Consider the following 27,044-nt stretch of genomic DNA (forward strand, 5'->3'; position numbering starts at 1 on the left):
ATGCAGGTGACAGAAGCCATCCTGAAGCTGCGAAAACAGAAAAAACCCATCCGAGAAATTGCTACAATATTACAAGTGGCAAAATCTACAGTTTGGTACATCCTGAGAAAGAAAGCAAGCACTGGTGAACTCAGTAACGCAAAAAGACCTGGACGTCCACGGAAGACAACAGTGGTGGATGATCACAGAATCATTTCCATGGTGAAGAGAAACCCCTTCACAACAGCCAACCAAGTGAACAACACTCTCCAGGGTGTAGGCGTATCGATATCCAAGTCTACCATAAAGAGAAGACTGCATGAAAGTAAATACAGAGGGTGCACTGCAATGTGCAAGCCACTCATAAGCCTCAAGAATAGAAAGGCTAGATTGGACTTTGCTAAAGAACATTTAAAAAAGCCAGCACAGTTCTGGAAAAACATTCTTTGGACAGATGAGACCAAGATCAACCTCTGTCAGGCAAGAAAAAAGTATGGAGAAGGCATGGAACAGCTCATTATCCAAAGCATACATCATCATCTGTAAAACACGGTGGAGGCAATGTGATGGCTTGGGTGTGCATGGCTGCCAGTGGCACTGGGACGCTAGTGTTTATTGATGATGTGACACAAGACAGAAGCAGCCGAATGAATTCTGAGGTGTTCAGAGACATACTGTCTGCTCAAATCCAGCTAAATGTAGTCAAATTGATTGGGCAGCGTTTCATGATACAGATGGACAATGACCCAAAACATACAGCCAAAGCAACCCAGGAGTTTATTAAAGCAAAGAAGTGGAAAATTCTTGAATGGCCAAGTCAGTCACCTGATCTTAACCCAATTGAGCATGCATTTCACTTGTTGAAGACTAAACTTCAGAAAGAAAGGCCCACAAACAAACAGTAAACGAAAGCCGCTGCAGTAAAGGCCTGGCAGAGCATTAAAAAGGAGGAAACCCAACATCTGGTGATGTCCAGGAGTTCAAGACTTCAGGCTGTCATTGCCAGCAAAGGGTTTTCAATTAAGTATTAGAAACGAACATTTTATTTCTAGTTATTTAATTTGTCCAATTACTTTTGAGCCCCTGAAATGAAGTGTGTTTTAAAAAAATGCTTTAGTTGCCTCACATTTTTATGCAATTGTTTTGTTCACCCCACTGAATTAAAGCTGAAAGTCTGCACTTCAACTGCATCTGAGCTGTTTCATTTAAAATTCATTGTGGTAATGTACATAACCAAAATTAGAAAAAAGTTGTCTGCCCAAATATTTATGGAGCTAACTGTACTTAAATTGTTGACGCGTTCAATACTTACTGTATTTTCCCCCACTGTATATCCACTGTAGTTAAACCCTACTTTATGTGGAGCTACTGGAACCATTCAGTACCATGTCAGCACTTAGTCTTGCTTTAAGTTTTCCATGCAACACTGCAGATGGGATGTGCTGAAGTCTGAAAGTGGGTTAAGGTTGCCTCATCTGGCAGGGGTGTGGATTTTGCAGTTGCTGCCGCCAGAAAAAATTCAAACTGCTGCATCACTTGACTTACCCTACTTCTGTAACCTGCAAGCTCTCACAAAATGAAGCAAACCAACTTAATACTTCATGTATTCTGCTCATCAACATTATCACCTAATGCAGTGCATGGCTGCAGACCCGCAGAGTTTGCCTGCTTCCTTTTAGTAATCAGTCCTTAATTTTAATACTAGTTAGGTTTTATGATAGTGTCTTAACTGGGAGACAGTTATTTGTTGAGCCTGTATGTCTTGTAGCAGTGTTCAAGACTTGAACAGGCCTGCTCAAAACTGAATGTGAATTTAAGTTCATTTGTAATTTGTTCTGGGCTGTCCAAACATTTGCATGGAATTGTGGCCAAGTTTATTTTCTCCATTGCTGTTGCCTCAAAGTTAGTTCCTTCATCCTCTTTTCTGTCTTTCTCCAGCACGCGTCAAGGATTCCAGTGAGGAACTCCCTCCATCTCTCAGCATGAATGGTTGCCCTCCAACCCCACAGGGTGGATGCCCTGTAGATACAGAGAAGCCTTGCACAGAAGGTAAGGCTGTCTGGGAGACATTTTCTCTAGCAGGACTTGGAGCAGTTTGGATCATCCTGCTTTTGTACATCCTTAGGACAACCTGCCAGGCTGGACAGTCAGGACTCTAGGAATTTCTTTAGGAAGGTCTTAGGCTCGGCACACAGCGATGCACTTGGTGGAAATCTTCAGCCAAACATGCGACCCCTCATGGAGACTCCAGGGACAGCAGGGGACCTGAATAAACCCATGTCCTCACAGAGGAGCTTCCTGCCAGGTGAGTATGCTGATCAACACTATAGGATGGCCAGTTTCTAGAAGTGTCAGGCAGCAGCACCTCTATCCTACTACAAGGCCTGTTCAGACTTAGAAAGATCAGCTTCATTCTTAGACCCTCAATTATCTCTTTTCTGACTGCCAAGAGGAATGGCTAAGGACAGATTTAGAAGCTGACTTGTATGTTTTATTTTCAGACCACATTTTAGGAGAAGGCTAGTCTGTTTAGATTCATAATAGTTGAGCCATACCTTGTTGTACTGTCCAAATACGAATAAAGGCACCTTCTCCAAACAAATTGTCTGTCTCTGAGCAGTGTGTGCAGGCTCAGAACGTTCACTGAGCTATTCACCGATGTCATGCTAGAGCAGTAGCCTGTATTAAATTGCTTCCAGTATTTACAAAACAACTTGAGACTGAAATGGCTGTGTTACCTGTCTGTATTAATGAAAGTGTCCAATGGCTAATTTTTATGATGATGGATTCTCTTACAGGCAGCTCCCTCCAGTGTACAGGAGTGATGGATTCATTTCCCATTCTCTCCCAGTCTCCTTTTTTTGACAGTCGGTAAGTGAGCTGGCAGAAAGTGTCCACAGAGGATTTTTTTTTAAAATCTGCAGTATACAATCTTCCTTTACTAGAAATGATTGTTGCTGTGTTCTCTTTTTAGGGATCGCAGTGGCTTATTCAGCCCTGAACAAGGTGATACAGATAGTCCCTGGGCTACACCTTCCACTCCTGCTACTCCTTCTACACCTCCTACTCCCACAGAGCAAGATAATGATGGGTTGTCTTACAACCAGCGCAGCTTGCAGCGCTGGGAAAAAGACGAAGAACTGGGAGAGTTGTCCACTATCTCGCCTGTATTGTATGCCAATATCAACTTCCCTAACCTCAGGCAGGAATACCCAGGTAGGTGGAGCCTACTGGACCTTGAATGGTAGCTTCTTCGCTGTTGAGCCATACTCACTTGACATGTATGTAATTATTACTTTTTAGATTGGTCAAGTAGATGCAAGCAGATTATGAAGATGTGGAGGAAAGTTTTGGCAGCTGACAAGGCACCCTACTTGGTGAGCCAGCTATGTTGAAATGGAGTATAGTGGAATAGTTGTTGTGTTTTGTTTTTTTTTTGACTCTGTTGAAATATTCCAAAGTAATGTTCTGGCATTGCTAACCATTTGATTTACAAATGTTTCTAACAGCAAAAGGCAAAAGATAATCGGGCTGCTCAGCGCATTAGCAAAAACCAGAAGGTAAGCCTCAGGAGAGTTTGTGTCCTTTGTAGATAGTCTTGTTCTCCCCAACACATGCCCCGTGATTTAAACATCAGTCAGTTCTTCTCTCTCCAGGACTCTGGCTATTTTTGTGGTGTTGGTCAAATTGGCAGAGCGCCCCCAAGCCATTTTACTTCAATCACAACTCAGCTTTGCTGGAACACACATCTCCTGATTTTATAGACACCCTGTCTTGACTCAATTAGAAGTTCTCACATTTTATTGTTATGCAACATTGAATCACAATGGGTTTTTTGACACTGATGTACACAAAAAGACTCTTTAATGTCAAAGAGAAAATGGATCTCTGCAAAGTGGTCTGAAAGTGGTCCACTATTTTACAATTACAACTTATTTCTTGGATCACCACTTAACTTTTATCACTGTGCTATTTTACATTATTTCCTCTTCCTCATTGTTTAATGTGGGATGGATGATGCCTTTATCCTCAGACTGATTTGTCTGATTAGTTTAAAGTGATCTTCTATCTGTGCCACTTGTCTTCACAGCAGGCAGAGAGTCAGGTGAACCGTCCGTTGAAAGTTGAAGGTCGCCCTAAAGGGGAGAAGCCGTCCCTGCATCTCCACATCCCCCCTCCTTCTGGGTGTGTCTCCACCTCCTCAGAGCCCAGCACCTCAGAGAGCCCCTTTTCTTTCTCTCAGGATCCAGGAGCCTCAATGTATGGCAACTCGGTGCCGCTCACTCCAGAAAGTGTGCCTAAAACTTCAGGACTGTTGCAGAGCGGAGAGGTTTGCAGAGAACCCTTTAACAAACTACCACAAAGTCACATTAACAGCTCCTCCATGACTTTCTCGCAGTCTTCCTCCAGCCCCGTCCAGACAGCCTCAGGCTTCCACATGCCAACTGCTCCTCCTGGCACCCCACAAGCGAGGGCCGCAAATATGGGGTCTGTGGATCTTAAGCTTGGAATAGCCAGGTGTCCACAGACCCCAACAAATGACCCGTTTTTAAAACCACAACAGCTGCAGGATACACTGGGTCCTCCTGAGAGCCCACGACTAAAGCAGCCTCCACTGGTTGGTGAGCCTGCAGTGCTTTCTCCACTTTCCACACATTTTGGAGAGACGTTTCAAAATCCAGCTGGCAGAGTAACTGAGCAATCACCACGTCAAGATTACAGCATGAATTCCTCTCGAGCCTCAACTCCAGGCTTGGGTCCACGGCAAGATTTCCCAATGATCTCTTCTCCAGCATCTGTCACCCCAGCCCCACGGCAGGACTTTGGAGGGGTTGGGTCTCCTGCTACTGTACAAGGTTTTGCAGAGACAGCATTGCATATTGGGGAAGGAAAAGGGAGTGATGTGTTTAAAGCACCATTGACTCCCCGCATGCATCAGGGTGAAGCACAAAACCCCATGCAGTGCTACTCTGCCCCCCAGCATCCAGGGGCATCTCCTCAGTATCGACAGTCTCCATCAACCCCCTTCTCTGACCCAAACATGCACCTTTCACTCGCGCCTAGACCCCAGGTGAGAGACAGCTGTTCACCTCTTCCCCAGCGTGGCCTTCCTCATGATTCATACTCAAGGGTACCCCCAGCAAGCCCACAGTCTCAGGGAAGCTGCCAGTCACCCCTGACCCCTGGTCCCTTGTCAAGTGAAGCCTTCTCCTCCCAGTCCCCACTGACCCCTCGCTTCCAGTCGCCTGATCCATACTCACGCCCACCCTCCAGACCACAGTCTCGAGACCCTTTTGCTCCACCTCACAAGCCACCCCGGCCAACAGCAGGAGACGCTGCATATAGGACATCGCCTCACCTCAGCCAGCCTGGTACACCTCAGGGGGACTCTGCACCCAAAGCAATTCCTGCCCAGCCAACTTTCAGCAGGAGCCCAAGTGCAGGGGTTTTCACTGGCCTCCAGCAGCAGCCTCGGGTAATGTCTGCCCCTTACACAGAGACAGTGACAAATTCTCCAGCGCACCCAAATCCGCACAGAATGCAGCCGGGCACTCCAGATACTGTAGGTAACTGCTCCCTGGACCCCAGTTTCCAGCCTCCTCAGAGAACGCAGATTTGCCGGCTTCCTGAAAGGAGAGATGAATCTACACCAGCAGTTGCTGTTACAGAGATGTCCATAAACCAAGATCCCTCGTTTGGCAACCTCAGCCAGTCTGAACAGGAGAAACACAGACAGGTACCACATTGTGAGACTCAAGCTTTTTGAGAATTAGGCAGTGGTTCTGGCATGGCTGGTTCAGTGGGTCAGCATTTCTTTGCTTTTCTATAGCGTCAAAGGTTGAGGGAGCTGCTCATCCGACAGCAGATCCAGCGCCACTCTCTCCGTCAAGAAAAAGAGGCAGCAGCAGCCATTGGTAACACCCCTAACTGGCCGGTAGACCCTGGCACTTTTCAACAAGACAAGACACAGCGGGCTCCTCCTCCTTATCCTGCTGCACAGGTAACAATTTCTTCATCTAATCCTTAAAATGCAACATTTTTGTTGTAATTTCTCCCTTGCATACTGTTAGTTGTGGAACCACAATACAGTCTGCCCTGGTCTGGACATTTGCACTGTGATAACTGCTGGTGGCCAGTTATGAACCCATGATATCCAGATTACTGAGGCGCTCAAAAGCAGGCTTCTAATCGATAAGGGAACTCCCATTACTCTTGGCATAGAACAGGGAGCTGTCCAGATCAAGGCAGATCGTGGTGTGATTCCACAACAAAATACTTGGCGTAGTCGATGGGATTTGCACTGTAGACTAGTGGAGTGTATTGGCAGCGCTGCACACAATGGTTGGAGCTGAGTGAAAAAGCGCCTGGCTGGTGTCACCAGGAAGCACTCTGCTTGCAGTGCCTACAGGAATGCCCTGCACTCCCAAAAACAGGTGTAGTTCTATTTCTCTCTCTGTAGATGAAATGCTTCTGAAGGCCTTTGTAATGTAGACATAGTGGGTTTGCAGTTGGCCACCAGCAGTTACCACGGTGCAAAATGTGCGACCTCAGATGGATCATGATGAGATTCCATGTTTTGTGTGTTCTTTTGGGTTTTTGTACATATAGCGATTTGTCTCAATTTCGAAAAGTTAATTTTGCTTACCTTGTTCGTTTTCTTTGTTTACGCAATGCCATCAGTATTGATCACGCAATGACGGTTGTGATTTTGATGTCAAAGGATGTGATGCTTATAAGTATGGTGTCCCTCACATCCTTTATTCCTTGGTGCATGGAAAACCCCTATGCTCTTGGGTATTAATTAGTTTTATATTCAAGTAGTCCTTGGTATTCTGGTTTGGACATTGTTGCCCATTTTCATTTTTGACTTTCTGATATTTTGATCTCCACCAGCTTTCTGTCCATAATTTTGTCTCTTTTCTATTATCTATTTTCCTGTTATCCCAATGTATTTGTGACACTCATGACTTATGAAACTGATGTTCTTTTCTCTTTCTGATTTTCCTCTCCAGGAGCAAAGTCTGGGAACTGAAAATTCCACTTGTGGAAAGCTGGCCCAACCACTAGCTCCTCTGGATGACAAAATACTAAGGCCTCCTCCTCCTGGGACACCTTCTCCTGTTGATCCAGCGGCCATCAGGTAAGATAATGTGAAAGAAGCTGGTGACAAATTGAAGCATATTCAGGGTATGGTGCTTGCTACGTTTTTTTTGTTTTGTTTTTTTTTTTTTTTTCCCCCTCTGCAGGCAGCCCGTCCCCAGCAGTCCTCAGGGCTTTTTCACCCGAGGCCCATTCCCTGGCCAGTGGCAGGGTCAGAGTGGGGTAATGCAGCGCTTTCCACAGAACCCCAGAATGGACACTCCTCCCAGACCCCATTTGAATATCGCACTGAGCGGCATGCAAGGCCTACCAGCCAGGCCCCTCCAACCACCACCACCGGACTCCATACCCAGCCCTCAGGTGCCTGTCACCCCTCAGTTCATTGAACTAAGGCACAATATGCAGAGGCTTCCAGTTGGAGCTCAGTTTGTACAGCGAAATCCAATACCAAGACCACGGTTTTTCCCATCAACTCCAGAAGTGGGGGGCCCTTACGGTCACTCAGTGCCTCAGCCAGAAGGGGCCAGAACTCCCACTGCAGCGCCACAGCCAACTGTAAGACCACCACATGTGTTGTCTGCTTTGCGTTCTCCAGAGCCTCCAAGTGCCGCTGCCCCTCCTCACACGGATACAAATGCCAACACCAGTAAACCTTGCCGCCTTGAGCTTCCATGCCCAGACCCTGAGTTGGATGATGACTTTGTTTCCCACAAGGGTCTAGAAGAAGAAGACGATGACTTGGCTAATTTGAGTCTTGATCCTGACAAAGGTGATGATGAACTGGGAAATCTGGACAGTCTGGAGACGGCGGATCCCCACCTAGATGACCTACTCAAATGTGATGAGTTTGACCTGCTGGCCTACACTGACCCTGAACTGGACGTAGGAGACAGGAAGGACCTCTTTACTGAGCAGCTGAGGCTCGTAGAAGTGGAGAGCGAGGGTAGTAGCTCAGATGTTGCAGACCGTAAAATGGAAGCACAGAAACAGAACGGAGAGCTTCAGGGCACTTGCATACCAGGTGGGGCAGGAGCAGCGCTGGGGTCATCTATTTCATCCAATGTTAGGCCAGCTGGGTTGGCAGAGGACCGCCAGAAGGTAAAATTGAAGCAGGAAGAAGGCCTGTCTTTGTCATCCACTTGCTGCTTCAAGACTGAATCCAAAAACAGTACAGTAGTACGCCCTGTGAAAGATGAAGTGGGAGATGCTGTCTCCCTGCTGCTGCACCCCAAGCTTGGACCTTCCAGTGGCTTGTCTCCACCAAGCAGCAGAGCCACTGGCCTACCTTTCTCCATCCCCGATCAACCTGACACACTTCCCTCAGTTGTACCCAAGTTCGATCTGGATGAAGACACCTTAGCTCTTCCGGATGGGCAGCACTCCCCAGCCGTTGATCTGGATAAAGTTGAGAGCAGTCTAGAGGCCAGCGAGCTGCCTCTGTTGATACAGGACTTGCTAGAGCATGAAAAGAAGGAGCTGCAGAAGCAACAGCAGCAGCGACAGATCTCTCTCCAGCAAGGCTTAAGCTCTCAGCTGCAACCAGTCTTGCCCGCTGAGGGAACACATCGAGTTGGCTTGCCACATGGCCTATTGGGTCAGCAGCCTCCTTTCCAGCCAGGTGTCGTAGCTAGGCCCAATGGTCCTCCACTTATTGTTTCCAGTCAGCAGCAGCAGCAACGACTTATGAGTGCTGGTGTGCCTCCTCATCTGGCTATGGTCCAGTCCCAGGGCATTGTGAGCACTGGACAGGCCACTGGAGAAGTCCAGCCACCAGGACACCACCTAGCTACCAGCCAGATTCCAGTTCCTGGTCTCCCACAACAGCAGATTATGAAGCAGCCTCTTCCAAACAGCAGTTTCTTCCCAGAAACAGGTGAGCCTCACCCCTGCAGTATTCCCACTGTGTTGCAGAGAGCTTTGTTGAAGGCCCTGATCTTTGTCTGTTTGGCTTTCAGATTTAGACAAGTTTGCAGCTGAGGATATCATAGACCCCATTGCCAAAGCGAAGATGGTGGCCCTCAAGGGAATCAAACGTGTTATGGCACAGGGCAGTATTGGCGTTGCAACTGGTATAAACAGGTATCAATCAGTGCAGGAAATAGTTGATTATGGATACTGTCTGGAGTTGAACCCAAGCCAAAATTGTGCTGTCTCACTCAGACATGCATCACTTGCTATTGATGTGTAGTGTGGCACAGTAGCAATGAAACTGCTCCACTGTAAAATAAGGTTTTGAAGATATGATTACTCCTAGAATTGTGCATGTGTGGAGACTGGGTATAGTTGTATGATTTGCAAGTTACTTTGAATTCATGCATGAGACAAGTAAATAACTGCAAGTGAACTCTGGCTAAGATTAACATCACTACTTGTCTTGTTCCTCCTAGACAACAAGTTTCCTTATTGGCCCAGAGGCTAGCAGGTGCTCCTGGACCCAGTGAAGCACAGACACGTCCAGCAGCAGTCCCTGGCAAGGTGAGCTAATTTGTAGGTGGCTGAAGGTGACTCAGCTGGGTAGATTCAGAAGGTGCAACTACCAGAATAATTTGTAACTCTTGTCTTGTTTTCCCTTTCAGGAGGGAGAGGTTCCAGAGTTGCCTCCACCCCCCCCCAAACCCACCCCAATTTGTGCAAGGCATTATCAGTAAGTACTAATAGTCAGTTGTTTTAATCCTTTGCCCCATCCTTTTTTTCCAACTTCAACTATTATGAATTTGATCTAACACAGAAATATCCAGACCTATTGAGCCTGCCATTTCAAACCAGCTCATTCATCCAGTTCAGAATGGGAGTGTGGCCAGGCCCCATCTCCAACAGCACTGGAATCAAGGGCAGGAACAGCAGTGCATTGCAAAAGTATTCAGTCCTTTTGAAAGTCCTCACCATTTTTTTGAATTTCAAAAGAATAAATATTTATATTCTTGTCTCTCTATTATAATAAAAAAATCTTGATGAGACGTGACTTTTTCAGAGTGATACTTTCATGTCCCGCAACATGAGACTTTGTGTCGAGATTTAACCAGGCCCGGGTAAATGACAAAATAGAACGTCAAGAATTCAAAAACGTTGGCACGATACACATACAGAGCAGGTTAAAGATAATGAAAGTACTAAAATTCAAAAGTCTCAAAAAAATAATAGTAAAGATCGCATTAGCGCAAACAAACAAATTACAGGTAGTCCCCAGGTTGCGGACATTCGACCTACGACATACAAAATGGGCCGCAGCTGCGACGCAAGCGCCTCAGTAACTGCCTCTCCGCCTGCAGCGTCCGCAGGCCGAAGATGACGGAGGCTGGAGGGGGGCGATTTTGCTGCTCACGCAGTGTAGTGTCCCTCCGGTGGCTCCCGGCGGCAAGCGGTTTCACTGCCCGCCCACCACACACGGCTGCCCTGTTCATTCTAGGTGCTGGTAATGCTGTAAGCGGTGATCCGGTTGTGGCTGAACAGAGCGGTGGGGGGTAGCATTGTAGTGTGCCTCGGATGGCTGTGTGTTGAATGGGGGCAGTGGTGTTGCGTACGCTGCAGGCAGCATACTGTAGTGGAGGTGACTGTGAGGTGGGCTGGTGATGAACCGCCCCTCACTACCCCCATTCATTCTCAATAGCAAGCCTGCTTGTACTGTTATGCACATAGCAGGAAGTTGTCTCTTGTCAGTACAGGGTGGTCCAGATCTAATTATGCAGATCCAGATCGTCTTAATGACTTTAATTTATGCAGGGACGTTTCCAGTTCGGCGCGAAGACGATTCTTCATGTCGTCAGTTCGCACACTTCTCAATGGTCTGGGATTTTTCGGGTGATTTTCTATGTAATAAACTGAATAAGTTATAGTGTAATGAAAATTGCATAATTAGATCTGGACCACCCTATACATCAGACGTATTGACGACTGGTGCCTTCCTGCTGTGATAGCTTTACAGTGCTGTGCAGAAGAGCTCATCTTAACCTTTTTGTCTTCACCCTTCAACAATGTCTCTGAAACACAAATCTGATGAAAGTGCTGATGATATAGTAAAGAAGAGAAAAACCATCACCATGGAAAATAAAGTAGAAATAATGAAAAGGTCAGAGAGAGGTGAAACTCCATCATTCATTGGCAGATCACTTGGTTACAGTCGGTCAACAATAGCATTTGTTAAAATAATGTACCTGTTCCGACTTAAATACAAATTCAACTTAAGTACAAACCTACAGTCCCTATCTCGTACGTAACCCGGGGACTGCCTGTATTACTCAGTGAAATAAGGGAACAGCGAAAAGAGATTGAGTATATTGTTTGGATTTAAACTTTAAGTCAGAGACTTGTAGATCGTCTAATTCATGTTGCCATCAGGGAAAAGTAGTGTTTCTTCCCAATGAAGAGGTGTATCTGCGAGAAATAAAAGGTTAGTTGTTTGGTGAAATTGAAATCCACATATGCGAGTGGCAGAGACGCGAAGTGGCTGGCGTGTAGTGCAGGCATGTGGGGGTTGGCGAGTGAAGCGAGAAGGAGGCAAAGCCACCTAGTAATACATATTATTAGACAACCTAAACGTTTTAACATATTTTTAATGCCAAAGTAAATAATTTGTCAAAAGTATATTTTTAATACTGGAAAAATGCTGCTTATGTGTATTCAGACCCCACATACAAATATTTAGTAGGAAGAAGTGGACTGTGAAACATTTAGTTAACAAATTATATAATTCATAATTGGCTGGTTTGGGTGGCATAATGGTGCAGTGGTGCACTGCTGCCTTGCAGTAAGGAGCCCAGGATTCACATCCAAGGTCTCTCTCTGTGTGGAGTTTCTGTTGTCCCTGCATCTGTGTGGGTTTCCTCCTACTGTCCAAATGCATGCTTGTTAAGTGAAGTGGGGGTGCTAAATTGACCTTAGTGTTGTGGGGTTGTGTGTGTGTATTCACTTTGCAATGGACTGGCGCCCTGTACAGGGTTTGTTTCTGCTTTGTGTCCTATGCTAGCTGGTATAAGACCCCAACACTCCTCTGGATTAAGCAGGTTAGAAAATGACATAATTGGTTGTTTTAATTATTCATGTCTCTGTTTATGTAAATAATTTAATGTTAGTGTTGTGTAAATCTGTTGAGCTTGAGACAGTGTATACTGGAATTACTGGGTGTATTCATGTGCCTTACTATGAAGTAGAATTATTGAGGCCGTGATCACCCAGCACCAGCTGCGATGGTTGGGACATATGGTAAGGATGCCCTCCAAATTGTCTGCCACACAGTGTGCTATATGGCCAGCTGCATCGTGGACAATGCTGTGCTTGGGGACCAGAGGAAGCTCTGTAAGGATCAGTTGAAGGTCATGTTAAGAAAGTGCGATATCAGGCCAGAGGACCTGGAGGATGTTGCTACTGACTATAACGCCTGGAGGCAGATGGGCTCAGATTGGATACGTATGCTGGAGGAAGAAAGGGGAGCCAGGAGACCGCAGAACACACTCGGGAAGAAAACGGTCATGGTTGCCACTACTGCATATTCTGCATAAACCTACAGTAGGACTTGTGAGTGCAGGATAGAGCTATTCATCAATCGAGGAACTCGCCGATAAAGACAAAAGTGGACATCCTCATCAGGCTCGATGGACAACAAATTGCTTCCATTCATCCAAATTTTTTAAAGGAATCCTTGAACTAGAGAATTCTTATCCAACTCTAGTAGTTGTCATATTTTCAGACGCACGGAAACACTGGCAGCAGCCATTTTACTCTGCAGCCAAATCTTGCATGCAGACTTCAGAAAGGGAATCTTCTCTCCTGGGGAACAGCAGAAAGGAAAGAAGATGACATGGGTCTTGCAAGTTATACCCTACGAGATGCTGAGAATGGGTCACCAGGTTTCTAGGGCTAACTTGGAAATGTTTGCAAAACGGGTAATGGAATTGATAGTTTTTTCACATCAGTACTGTATTTAAATCTAAATTGTAAATGGTAGTTACATTTTAGTGATAACAATGGCAAGACTAAGTAAGCATGTTAAGTTCTGTTGGTTTTAGAGACAATTTAGAGAGAGAAAATTCAGTTTTAGCATGCATGCCCACACTATTAACGAACAGTAATTTCTTAAGGCCAGGTCACATTAGACAGCCAGCAGCTGTAGCCTTTATTTACATAATCTTTGCGACTCTGCGCCATCTCCCATGAAGGCCAATTGCATAGTCTGCCTTGCCTTGCAAGTCACCCCTCAAACAGGATTGATTTTTGTCTTTAGTCGTACGGGCGGGCCCTACGTGAATGAGAGCCAACAACCAATGAGTGCTCATCGAGAGTTCCAGTGCTTATAAATGCAGCAGCTATGGGGAATAACTAACTCAAAACAAGAGAAGAGTTAGTCTGTCGCATGTTTTACATACCACAGCAGAATGGGTGGAAAAAGGAGGCAGAGAATACACCTGAACCTGCCTGTTTATCCTGTGAATGTAACCTGTTAATCCTTCATATTGAATCCGCTCCATCACACAGTATGCAGTTGTTTGACCCAAAAAAGACAGCGAGCATAATTGTACTGGAAAATTGGAACACAGTCTTAAATTGACAGTCTGGCGACAAGATCAGCAAATGCATTCAGCATTCTCCGACTGGAAGTTGCATAATGTGACATTAGCGTTAGATGAAGCAGATGGGCTCTTGAAACCCAGGTTCCATTATCGTCCTCCCACTCCAAATTCTTTCCTGTCCTAAAGTTGATCACAAAGAATTATACAAATATTGTTTAGCTTGCTGATTTTAAAACTTGTGTTTGGGAGTCAAGATTGAAAATATTTTTTTCCCATGACCAAAAATAAACTGAATTTATATTAGTCTTAGTTTTGGAGGAGTGTTGCAGTTTCTCAGTTCATTGCATTGTATCATGTTGTATTCCGTCTTCTAATCGAATTGAACCATCTATTTTTCAGATGATGCTGAGCAGCATCAATATGAGGAGTGGCTGCTACACACCCAACAGCTCCTGCAAATGCAACTTAAGTTCCTGGAAGAGCAGATTGGAGTTCACCGGAAGTCTCGGAAGGCACTTTGCGCCAAGCAACGCACAGCTAAAAAGGCTGGTCGTGAGTTCCCTGAAGCAGATGCTGAAAAGCTGAAACTTGTGACAGAACAACAGAGTAAAATCCAAAAGCAGCTGGATCAGGTTTGTGTCAGGACTTAATGGGGTGCCAATAACTCATGTGAGGCTTTTGAAGTAGGGGTGCAGTTATAAATGTAACCACCACAGGATGTTCCTTGCAGAGTGAGTTGCCTATACCCCCAGCAATCTGAGGAAGAATGAGGATAGAATGAGATAGATAGAATGAGGATACCATACAGCTGGTATGTTAAACCGCGCAGACACCAGAGTAGAAGAGGAAGAACTTGCATTTATATAGCACATTTTTAAGACACTTAAAGAGTCTTTATGTTGAAAGGGGGGAGCCATTTCAGACATCACCAATGTGCAATGGTCATCGCACATTAGTTATTAGGTGATGAAGGGTTGACAGAAATAGCCTGCCAGTATGGGATGAGACAATTAGGGGTCCAGAATGACCAGACCGTGGTGGGTAGGGAAACACCCTACTCTTTACAAAAGATGCCCAGGATTCTTTTATGACCACAGGGAGTTTTACGTCTCATCTAAAGAACAATGCCAGTTTGTTTCAGCACAGCACTGGAGTATTGGGATCCACACACAGATCACAGGGTAAATGCCCCCTGCTGGCCTTACCAACAACTCTTCCAGCAGCATCCCAAGCAGCTCCCGTCCAAGTGCTGGCTGGGCCTGAACATGCTTACCTTCAGGTGGATTACCTGTTCTGAAGTGCATGTGGTACGGGTGCCAGCTAGTGTAAGATGGTGAACAGTCAAATGTAGGAAAAACCACTTTCTTCCTGAGGAGCACTTTCATACTTAAATTTTTTTATTTTTTATTATTATTATTATTATTTTTTTTTTTTACATTCGCCATTCAAGCAGGTCAATTGGTCCCCAAACTCCTACTGTCTCCCACATCAGTTTGTAATTTATTCAATAATTCTGAGGGTCTCTATGTGAAGGAAAATTTTCATCTGTGTCCCAAGGTTTTGAGTGAAGAACCAGTTTTAAAGTAACAAAAGGATTCATAATTTTAGAAGCATCAATCCTGCCACCTATTAAAAATATTTTACAAATAATGCAGGACACATTTATCCCGGAATTTGGAAACAGTTAGGTATTAAAGAAAACTCTTCAGTGGGAAAAATGAGGAGATAAGCTGCAAAGAAAGAAAAATAAAAATGAGGAATAAAGCATTCAAGATTAATAACTCCAGTGCTAACTGTGCTGTAGTGCTAAGGCCAGCCATTAAAAAGGATACTGGGTAAGCTAAGAGACTGAAATGCAAAAGATGATCCAAAGAGATTCTCTTACTACTAAAATACTGAAAGAACAGTAAAGAAAGAGAAGTGCATTAGAAACATTAAGGTAGAGTAAAATACACAAGCAGAGAAATGTCCAATGCTTTAAATTGTTTTTTTTTTTTTTTGCATTTTCACAAGTGAGTATCTTCTAGCAGTAACAGGGCCTACTAAGGAAAGGCCAAGTGATTTGGGAACTGTAGAGGGAGAAATGCTAATGAGATTAAATAGGCTGAAATCTAACAAATCACCAAGACCAGCAAACATTCATCACAAAGTGCTTAAATACAATAGTGAGTCCATATGTAAGCCCTTAACGCGTATTTTTTTTTTTCCCCCAAACGTCTGTGTACACTGGGAAGTTCCTAGAGACAGACTGCAGGGTAGCAAAATTTTCATGTTAATGTGGATAAAATCTGATTGGCTGGTCCAAAATAACTGCAGGCCAGTCAATTTAATTTGTATCATGGGTAATTAAAAGAAGCAATTGTAAAGGAAAAGATTGAGCAGCACATGGCAAGAATAAGAGTTTTAGTAAGCAGTCCGAATGGGTTCACACAGGAGAGGTTTTTGTTTCACTAATATGGTAGAATTCAATGGGGAAGCAAAAATAAAGCGACCAGAGAGGTGCATGTGAGATTATCTTGATTTTTGAGATGTAACACTGAGAGGTTGAGGTTAGTGAGTTAATAGAACTGGGCATAATGTGTAGATGGGTGCAAAAGTGGCTAAAACTCAAAGAGGCAAAGGCTTATGTTGTGAGGAAACTTGTCGGAGATTGGTAATGTTGACACTGGTGTGATCTGGATAGGAATATAAACAACAAGCTAGTTAAGTTTATAGGTGATACCAAACTATCACGGAATGGCAGGTAATCTTGAATCAGTTGAAATCATTCTAGAAGGACTGTCAGAACACAGACTTGGGCAAACTACATTTGCTAACATTAAAGTTCAAGAATTACTCTTGGGGAAACAGACTTCCATGTTATTTATAGATAGATAGATAGATACTTTATTAATCCCCAAGGGGAAATTCACATACTCCAGCAGCAGCAGCATACTGATAAAAACAAAATTATATTAACAATATTAAGAGTGATAAAAACACAGTGCAAGTTAAAAAGTGCAAGGTGGAGAGTGCGAGGCAGGTATAACAGTCAATAACTTTGTATAATGTTACCGTTTACTCCTCCCGGAGGAATTGAAGAGTCGCATAGTGTGGCAGAGGAACGATCTCCTCATTCTGTCAGTTGAGCACAGATCCAACATTTTTGAAGTTTAAGTTTAGGATTACACCTTATGAGAAGCACCTGGAGTCATAGTGGACTCATCGTCATCTTCATCTAGACAGTGTGCAGAAGCCATTAAGATGGATAACGGAATGTTAAGTTTTATATAGCAAGTCAAAGGAGGTTATGCTTAAGCGTTATAATCATCTGGTGAGGCATCACCTGGAATATTGTGTAAAGCTTTGGTCTTTAAAAAATGAAATGGACATAGCAGTGCGGCAAAAAGACCAGAGAAGAAAAACTGGGCTGATTATGAGACTGAGAGCTATGATGAGAGATTAAAGAATTTGAACCTTTTCAGTTTAAGCAAAAGATTTAAGATGTGTCCTGATTGAAGTGTGTTTAAATTAAACCAGTTAATACCGGGAATCCAAGCAGTTAGTTTAAAATGAGTTTAGCAAGAACACAGGGATTCAGTTGGAAACTTGTTAAAAGTAAATTTCACACATGTTAGGAAGTTTTTCTTCTCATAGAGAACCACAGGCACATGAAATAAGTGACCAAGTAGTGTGGTAGACGGTAGGACTTCAGTGATCTTCAAAACTCAGCTTGATGTAATTTTGGTGCAATTAATTGGATACAACTGGCAAGCTTTGTTGGGCTGAATGGCCTGTTCTTGTCAAAACTTTGTATAATGTTTTTAGTCTCTGTTTACCTAAACTGAAAAGGTTTAACTTCCTCAATATTTCCACAACACTCATACCCCTTTAACTTAGCCTAGTCACTCTTCTCTGGACTTTCTTTAGTGTTGCTTTGTCTTTCTTGAAGCCTTGAAACTAAAGCTGCACTTAGTACTCCAAACAAGGCCTCAGTAGTGCATGTTATAACTCAATAATAACCTCCCTTGACTTGTACTCTACACATCATAGGAACTATATAATCTAAAATCCTATTAGTCGTCCTAATGGCTTCTTTGTGCTGGATGTAGAGTGGACCAGTCCACTACTTCTCCCAGGTCCTTCTCATAAGGTGTAGTTTCAAGTTTCAGACATCTTTGTGTATTCTTATATAACATTTTTACTCCCTAATACTTGTGCTAAACTTCATCCACAAATCTGTTCAAGCCTATATGCTATCCTAGTCCCTCTTTAATGGTTCTGCATTATCCTTCCTCCTAGCTTGGTATCATCTGCAAACTTAACCAGATCGTTCTTTGTGTACCCCTCCAGATCATACTTAAATATAAAGCCTCGACCATACCACAGACCATTGCCAGACACCGCTTTTATCATCCCCTAACCCTAATAAAATTTCTCTTCCCATAACTTTTTGCTTCCTATATTTAAGATAATTTTGAACCCATCGTTTGTGACACTGGAGCCCCAAAAGCACTTCAGAGGTTGCCCTCAAGGGGTGAAATACCATCAAAACCCCAACTAGATACAAATACAGTGCATCCAGAAAGTATTCACAGCGCATCACTTTTTCCACATTTTGTTATGTTACAGCCTTATTCCAAAATGGATTAAATTCATTTTTTTCCTCCGAATTCTACACACAACACCCCATAATGACAACATGAAAAAAGTTTACTTGAGATTTTTGCAAATTTATTAAAAATAAAAAAACTGAGAGATCCCATGTACATAAGTATTCACAGAAATTTGCTCAATACTTTGTCGATGCACCTTTGGCAGCAATTCCAGCCTCAAGTCTTATTGAATATGATGCCACAAGCTTGGCACACCTGTCCTTGGCCGGTTTTGCCCATTCCTCTTTGCAGCACCTCTCAAGCTCCATCAGGTTGGATGGGAAGCGTCGGTGCACAGCCATTTTAAGATCTCTCCAGAGATGTTCAATCAGATTCAAGTCTGGGCTCTGGCTGGGCCACTCAAGGACATTCACAGAGTTGTCCTGAAGCCACTCCTTTGATATCTTGGCTATGTGCTTAGACTCGTTATCCTGCTGAAAGATGAACCGTCGCCCCAGGTCGAGGTCAAGAGTGCTCTGGAGCAGGTTTTCATCCAGGATGTCTCTGTACATTGCTGCAGTCATCTTTCCCTTTATCCTGACTAGTCTCCCAGTCCCTGCCGCTGAAAAACATCCCCACAGCATGATGCTGCCACCACCATGCTTCACTGTAGAGATGGTATTGGCCTGGTGATGAGCAGTGCCTGGTTTCCTCCAAATGTGACGCCTGGCATTCACACCAAAGAGTTCAGTCTTGGTCTCATCAGACCAGACAATTTTCTTTCTCATGGTCTGAGAGTCCTTCAGGTGCCTTTCGGCAAACTCCAGGCTGGCTGCCATGTGCCTTTTACTAAGGAGTGGCTTCTGCCTGGCCACTCTACCATACAGGCCTGATTGGTGGATTGCTGCAGAGATGGTTGTCCTTCTGGAAGGTTCTCCTCTCTCCACAGAGGACCTTTGGAGCTCTGACAGAGTGACCATCGGGTTCTTGGTCACCTCCCTGACTAAGGCCCTTCTCCGCCGATTGCTTAGTTTAGATGGCCGGCCAGCTCTAGGAAGAGTCCTGGTGATTTCGAACTTCTTCCACTTACGGATGATGGAGGCCACTGTGCTCATTGGGACCTTCAAAGCAGCAGAAATATTTCTGTAACCTTCCCCAGATTTGTGCCTCAAGACAATCCTGTCTCGGAGGTCTACAGACAATTCCTTTGACTTCATGCTTGGTTTGTGCTCTGACATGAACTGCCAACTGTGGGACCTTATATAAACAGGTGTGTGCCTTTCCAAATCATGTCCAATCAACTGAATTTACCACAGGTGGACTCCAATGAAGCTGCAGAAACATCTCAAGGATGATCAGTGGAAACAGGATGCACCTGAGCTCAATTTTGAGCTTCATGGCAAACGCGGTGAATACTTATGTACATGTGCTTTCTCAATTTTTTTATTTTTAATTAATTTGCAAAAATCTCAAGTAAACTTTTTTCATGTTTTCATTATAGGGTGTTGTGTGTAGAATTCTGAGGAAAAAAAATTAATCCATTTTGGAATAAGGCTGTAACATAACAATGTGGAAAAAGTGATGTGCTGTGAAAACTTTCCGGATGCACTGTAAGGGCCTTGAAAAATCTTTTAGATAAAAGGTTTATTTTAACAAAAGGCCCTGCAATGCACAAAGCTGTTATGAACACAAAGGAATTGCCTGAGGAGGCAAGGCAATCCAATGCAAGCAAAGTTCCAATACAGAATCCAGGAGTGAAGTAAAAAATGGAGAACAGGTTCAAAAATCACGAAAAGCAATAGCACAAAGCATAATAAACACACACACTCTGCTCCCTAACATGTTCAGAATGAACTGCCAAGAAATATGGAAGGCCCTCCAATATATAGGGTGGTGGGCAGTTCCTGAAGCCGAGTGGCAGGTCGCCCCATCCGTTGGGGAACCACCTACAAAACACATGGATCGTAATCAAATAAGCCCCAAGAACGTACATGGTAAACAAAAGAAACATTAATACAAATAAATGATACAAAATTAGACAAAACGGACAAGAGATACAACTTTGAACCCCCACCAAGGGAGACATGCTGGCTGAAACATGACTCCCTAAAATTCCACTTGTATTAATTTGATACCTAGCCTCTCTTATTGTACCATATTATGCGCCTTCTGAAATTATCATAGGCACCACTTTGATTGTATGCTTTTGTCGCTCCCTCATATAATTCCAGCATAGCAGTAAAACCCAACCTCCTCATCTCAGTTCAGATTGGTAGTTCACTAATCAACATGCCTGGTGTTTCTGAGCAATTGTATGACTTTCGTTTGCTCTATTTGGATGAATAAATAATTTGGAAATAGCAAGAAATATTTTAAGGGTCTGTTTAGAACATAATTTAAATGAATGCTGTGCTAATGGATTGGTGGGACATCTGGCTTACTCTCATCCCCCCACCCCTTTTTCTTTTAGGTTCGAAAGCAGCAGAAGGAACATACCAATCTGATGGCAGAGTACCGTAATAAACAACAACAACATCAGCAGCAGCAGCAGCAACAGCAGCAGCAGCAGCAACAGCAGCACCAAGGGTCCGGCCTACTGACTTCAGGTGCCCCCACAGGCCCACGGATGCCTGTCCAGCTACTTCAGGGTGCATTAGGTGCTCAAGGACAACCTATGCGAATGCCTGCAATGCCAGCCCAGCAAGGTCAGCCTTTCATGAACTCTGGTCCCATGGGAGCTGTGAACTCTGCACCAACTCCTTCTGGGAACTACTTCCCTCAAGGCAGTGTGGTACCAGGTAGTGATGCCAGACTTCTTCAGATGCAACAGCAGCACCGAATGCAACTTGTCCAAAAAATGCAGCAGCAAGGCCTTATGGCACAGGGTCACATACAGATGCAAGGGCAGCCAGCATCACGGATCACAGGAAACACCTTGGTAGGGCAGCCAACTTCGCAAAGTATGATGGGGAACCAGCAAATCATGATGGGAAACCAGGCACTAATGGCAAGCCAGCAAAACATGACAGGAAACCAAAACCAGCAAGCCATCATGGGCACCCAACAAATGGTACAGAACCAGCAGAATATGATGGTGAGTCAGGCCCAGCAGAACATCATGGGTGGTCAGCAGCTCACACAGATGGTACAGAGCCAGCAGGGAGTGGTTGGCGCTCAACAACCTGGAACATTATTACCACAGAGACTGCAGAACGTGGGAGCCCAACAGTTGTTCACAGACGCGGATGCGCTTCGAAAGTCACAGGTTGTGGGTGGGCAGCAGAATGTCCTGGCACAAAGACTGCTCCTGCAGCAACAGCAGCAGCTCCCTCCACCACAGTCACATGTTGCTAAGGATCTTGTGCCACTCCAGCAGCAAAGTTTTGTGCACCAGCAGGAAGCTGGTGTCTCTTCGCAACCTTTTCCAGGGCATTCACCTTCAGAGGCAGCTCAGCGTGATCAACAACCACAGGGGATGTCTGAAAGCCTCCCAGCACAAGCGATGATAGTCCAAAGTACCGGTCCGGAACAGCAAAATGTAGGCAACCAGGAGCAAAGCCTTCTCAATCCTCTAACACCTCAGGGCTCCCAGACTCCACTTAGACTCCCAGGCTCTGGCTCAGTGGTAGACCAGCAGGGAGTACTTGTGCAGCAGCAGCAGCCAGTGTCAACCCCCGTCCAGCAACACAGCTTTCAGGGAGCACCAGCAGAATTGGCTCTGCAGAGACAAAGCTCCATAGGAGACAAACAGACTGGCAGTGCACCAAAAGCCCCCAATATAGGTGTAGCTACGATTAAGCAGGAGTCGCAACCAATGTGCTATCTCGGAGCGCAGCAGCAGCGAGTGTCAGTTGGGCCAAAAGTTGGAACTCCCCAGAATATGTTAGGAGTGCAGCAAATGAACTCAGCTGCACAGCAGCAGCAAAGTATGCTGGGACTGTACCATCTTAACCAACAACAAAATCTAGCTGGGCAAAAGCCAGGGATAATGGGGCAGATGACTGCTGGGCAGCCTCGAATGATGGGCCACAGGCTGCCACCAAACATCCAGGGTTTAATTGCTCAAAATCCACAGCTTCGTCATCTGTCTCCTCAACAACAGCAACAACTCCAAGCCATCCTAGCCCAGCGACAGCTTGCCCAAGGGCAAGTGCTGCGTTTGTCTGCAGGACAGGGCCAGCTACATCAGGGCCAAGGGGCCATCATGCCTCAGCATCCGCAGTTCCAGCAACAGCTGATGAGACAGCAGCAGTATGGAATGATGGGCCAGTCAACACCACAACCCCAAGGGGTTATGGGCCAGTCGGTTCACCCTGGCACACCTTCTCCACAGCAACAAGGGATGTCAGGACAGTCAGTCCAACTGGGCACATTAGCTCAGCAACAAGGAATTATGGGACAATCAACACAAAGTACAGCATCTCCACAGCAGCAAGAGGCAATGGGGCAATCTGCACAAGGTCCAGTATCTCTTCAGCAGCAAGGACTCCTGGGACCATCAGTGGGTCAGGCAGCAATGACCCAGCAGCAGCAACAACAAGGACTCATGGCACAGTCTATGGGACAGCAAACAATGGCCCAGCAGCAAGGACTCATGGGACAGCCTATTTGTCAACCAGCACCGTCTCAGCAACAGCAAGTACTCATGGGACAGTCAATGGCTCAGTCTGCAATGCAACAACAGGGACTTGTGGGACAGTCAATGAGTCAGTCCATGGCCTCCCAGCAGCAGCAAGGACTCGTGGGGGGACCGTCGGTGACGCAGCAGCAGCAACAAGGAATTATGGGACAGTCGAGTCAGTCAGTAACATCACAGCAGCAGCAAGCACTTATGGGGCAGTCAGCAATGCAACAGCAAGGGCTTATGGGACAGTCAGTAGCATCCCAGCAGCAGCAGGGACTCGTGGGACAATCTGTGGGTCAGTCAGCATTGCCCCAACAACAGCAAGAAGTCATGGGGCAATCCATGGCTCAGATAGCAACATCCCAGCAGCAGCAGCAACAGGGGCTTATGGGACAATCCATGGTTCAGTCAGCAATGTCTCAACAACAGCAAGCACACATTGGGCAGTCGATGATTCAGACACCATTGCAACAGCAGCAGCAAGGACTTATTGGACAGTCCATGGTTCAGACCTCATCCCCTTCACAGCAGCAGCAGCAACATGGACTTATGGGACAGGCTGCAGCAGTTCAGCAGCAGCATGGAGTCATAGGGCAGTCCATGGGTCAGACGTCAACATCCCAGCAGCAGCAAGGTGTTCAGACATCTATGCCCCAGCAGCAGCCACAGCCAGGGCTTTTGGGACAGGCAGTAACAGCACAGCAGCAGCATGGGATAATAGGGCAGTCCATGGTTCATACTGTGACATCCCAGCATCAGCAAGGACCTTTGGGGCAGTCAATGCCTCAACTTTCACCATCTCTGCAGCAAGGGATTATGGTGCAAGTTACCACATCTCAACAGCTCCATGAGGCTATGGGACAATCAGTGGCACATGTTGTAACATCTCAGCATCAGCAAGGGATTATGGGACAGAGTGTAAATGCACAACAGCATCAGGAGCTCATGACACAACCAATGACACAGGTGGTAGCAAGTCATCCAAATCAGGGGCTTAAAGGACAGATTGCAGCAACTCAGCAGCATCAACAGGGGTTCATTGGACAGGGCCTTATTACTTCACAGCATCAAGGAATTATGGGACAGACTCCTCCAGCTCCCCAGCAACAGCAAGGCATCATGGGGCAAACTGCAGCAGTTCAGCAGCAGCATCATGGGTTTGTGGGTCAGGCTATGGTTTCTCAACGGCAGCAGCAAGGTCTTATGGGACAGGCTGTAATATCTCTGCAGGGACAAAGCATTATCGGGCAAGCTCAACGGCAGCAACAGCAGGGCATCATGCGACATATGGCAACTGTTCAGCAGCAGCAGCAACGAACAATCATGGGACAGTTTACCGTTGGTCGTTTGCAGCAGAGCAACAATGGACAAGCTACAGCACTTCCGCAGCATCCACAGCAAGGCTCCATGGGACAAGCTACAGCATCTCCACAGTATCCCCAGCAAGGTGCCATGGGACACGCTACAGCATCTCCACAGCATCCCCAGCAAGGCTCCATGGGACAAGTTACAGCATCACCTCAGCATCCACAGCAAGGCACCATGGGACAAGCTACAGCATCTTCACAGCATCCACAGCAAGGCACCATGGGACAAGTTACAGCATCTCCACAGTATCCCCAGCAAGGTGCCATGGGACAAGCTACTGCATCTCCGCAGCATCCTCAGCAAGGTGCCATGGGACAAGCTGCTGCATCTCCACATCATCCCCAGCAAGGCACCATGGGACAAGCTACTGCATCTCCACAGCATCCCCATCAAGGCCCCATGGGACAAACTACTGCATCTCTACAGCATCCACAGCAAAGCACCATGGGACAAACTACTGCATCTCTACAGCATTCCCAGCAAGGTGCAATGGGACAAGCTGCTGCATCTGCACAGTATCCCCAGCAACTAGCCATGGGACAAGCTACTGCATCTCCACAGCATCCTCAGCAACTACCCGTGGGACAAGCTACTGCATCTCCACAGCATCCCCACCAAGGCGCCATGGGACAAGCCACTGCATCTCCACAGCATCCCCAACAAGGTGTCATGGGACAAGCCACTGCATCTCCACAGCAAGGCGCCATGGGACAAGCCACTGCATCTCCACAGCAAGGCGCCATGGGACAAGCTACTGCATCTCCACAGCAAGGCGCCATGGGAAAAGCTACTGCATCTCCACAGCAAGGCGCCATGGGACAAGCTACTGTATCTCCACAGCAAGGCGCCATGGGACAAGCTATTGCATCTCCACAGCAAGGCGCCATGGGACAAGCTACTGCATCTCCACAGCAAGGCGCCATGGTACAAGCTACTGCTTCTCCACAGCAAGGCGCCATGGGACAAGCTACTGCATCTCCACAGCAAGGCGCCATGGGGCAAGCTACTGCATCTCCACAGCAAGGCGCCATGGGGCAAGCTACTGCATCTCCACAGCAAGGCGCCATGGGGCAAGCTACTGCATCTCCACAGCAAGGCGCCATGGGACAAGCTACTGCATCTCCACAGCAAGGCGCCATGGGACAAGTTACTGCTTCTCCCCACCATTCACAGCAAGGCGCCATGGGGCAAGCTACTGCATCCCCACAGCAAGGCACCTCGGGACAGTCAGTTGCCGCATCACCGCATCAAGGCTCCACGGGACAGTCAGTTGCCACATCGCCACATCAGGGCACCACTGGACAGTCAGTTGCCGCATCGCTGCATCAGGGCACCACAGGACAGGTTACAGGAGGTCAGCAGCAGCATACCTTGTTAGGGAAGCCAGCGCAACAGTTTGCAATACCAAAGCAGGAGAAAACAAATGTGGGGCAGGCAGCACCCTCAACATCTCCACAGCAGCACCGAGCTATTGAACTGTCACCACAACAGACTTCAGGAGTTCCTCCACTGCATAACCAAATGGGATTGCAAGGAGAGGCCAGGCATTTGGAACTTAAGCAGACCCACAATAACAGGGCAGCTTTGTCAGAACAAAAGCCACTTGTAGAGCAACAGGGATTACCAGCAAATGTGTCTACACATTTTGAAACCCCTGCAGGTCCACTGCTGCAAAAGGGTGATCGAGATCCACAACACATGGAAATCCCCACCTCTAGTTCTTTCCACCAGCAAATTGAAGCAGGTGCTGGTGGTGCCCCTAAGCTTCCACCACCTGCTGCTTCTGCTCAGAAAGAAAGTGTCACAGGTTTTCCTATCCGCTCAATCCATCCTCCAAGTTCTAGTGCTGAGGTTCTAATGGTTAGACAACTTTCTGAGGGACCTGGTGTTAAGGAGTCTGTGAGCTGTGATTCTCGGGTGCCTGAACAACTAAAGCGACCCCAGGGACTAGTGGATGATACCCAGAGAAATGGACAGCCTGTGCATAATGTTGGTTTATTATCTCTGCAAAACATCAAGCAAGAGCCCAAGGAGGATGGCCTATGTATTGGTGATGGGAAAGCAAGTGCAATCAAGCGAGAGGCCAATGGGGAACTAGTTGGACTGGCTGGCCTACCATCTGGTCCTCGATCGGAAGCTGGCCAGCAGCTCCTGCAAAAACTTCTGCGGGCGAAAAATATGCAGCTAGCTGGACATCGGCCAGCAGATGGCATCCACAATGAAATTAACGGACACATTGACAGCAAGTTAGCAATGCTGGAGCAGAAACTGCAAGGAACTCCGCGCAATATGGAGGTAAGGTGACACATGAAGCATTGGGCGCGATACCTCATTGGCTGAATGCAAGGTTTCCAATGCGTAACTGCTATGATTTGTAGCAGTTTGTGACCACAGGTCTTGCTGGCCAAGGTGGACCAGTACAAGTCATGTTTTATTCTCTTCTTTGCAGGATCTTCAAGCCTTAAGTAAGAAGCCTCCAGTGGTTAAACCCAAACGAGTCTCCAAATCTGGAGAACGTGTTGGCAACTCAAGGAAGAAAGGCAAGAAGGATGAAGGGGGGAAGGTGAAATCTGCTGAGGCATTGATGAAGCAGCTCAAGCAGGTATACTCCCAGGCTACTTTGGTGTTTACTTTTGCGTGATTTTAGGTTGGGGAGAAGACATTAATATGGTTCAATCTGATTATTTTCCTCTGCAGGAGCTCTCCCTGCTGCCCCTTGTGGAGCCCTCTATCACAGCTAACTTTGACCTTTTTGCCCCCTTTGGGAGCAGCCCCATCAATGGCAAGAATCAACTTAAGGGATCTTTTGGGACTGCCATACTTGATAGTGTGCCTGACTACTATTCTCAGCTCCTCACCAAGGTACCACTTAAACCTCAGTATGATGCAGCTATG

The 27,044-nt window shown here is 46.1% G+C and overlaps 1 protein-coding gene across 1 annotated transcript in view; it reads left to right on the forward strand.

Annotated features, from left to right (window-relative positions):
* kmt2d (lysine (K)-specific methyltransferase 2D) overlaps positions 1–27,044 on the forward strand; it is a 165,300-nt gene that overhangs the window by 109,620 nt on the left and 28,636 nt on the right. Inside the window, exons 26-44 of the mRNA XM_051924785.1 lie at positions 1,918–2,028; positions 2,105–2,284; positions 2,778–2,850; positions 2,954–3,195; positions 3,283–3,356; positions 3,489–3,539; positions 4,070–5,716; positions 5,810–5,980; positions 6,993–7,120; positions 7,227–8,953; positions 9,036–9,159; positions 9,468–9,555; positions 9,664–9,724; positions 13,983–14,215; positions 20,628–24,813; positions 24,850–25,073; positions 25,278–26,444; positions 26,599–26,751; positions 26,847–27,011. Of these exons, the coding sequence (XP_051780745.1) occupies positions 1,918–2,028; positions 2,105–2,284; positions 2,778–2,850; positions 2,954–3,195; positions 3,283–3,356; positions 3,489–3,539; positions 4,070–5,716; positions 5,810–5,980; positions 6,993–7,120; positions 7,227–8,953; positions 9,036–9,159; positions 9,468–9,555; positions 9,664–9,724; positions 13,983–14,215; positions 20,628–24,813; positions 24,850–25,073; positions 25,278–26,444; positions 26,599–26,751; positions 26,847–27,011 (10,805 nt within the window). The remainder of the gene's footprint in view (positions 1–1,917; positions 2,029–2,104; positions 2,285–2,777; positions 2,851–2,953; positions 3,196–3,282; positions 3,357–3,488; positions 3,540–4,069; positions 5,717–5,809; positions 5,981–6,992; positions 7,121–7,226; positions 8,954–9,035; positions 9,160–9,467; positions 9,556–9,663; positions 9,725–13,982; positions 14,216–20,627; positions 24,814–24,849; positions 25,074–25,277; positions 26,445–26,598; positions 26,752–26,846; positions 27,012–27,044) is intronic.

This window comes from Erpetoichthys calabaricus, chromosome 3 (assembly GCF_900747795.2).
Source record: "Erpetoichthys calabaricus chromosome 3, fErpCal1.3, whole genome shotgun sequence".
In the NCBI taxonomy this organism is placed as follows: Eukaryota; Metazoa; Chordata; class Cladistia; order Polypteriformes; family Polypteridae; genus Erpetoichthys; species Erpetoichthys calabaricus.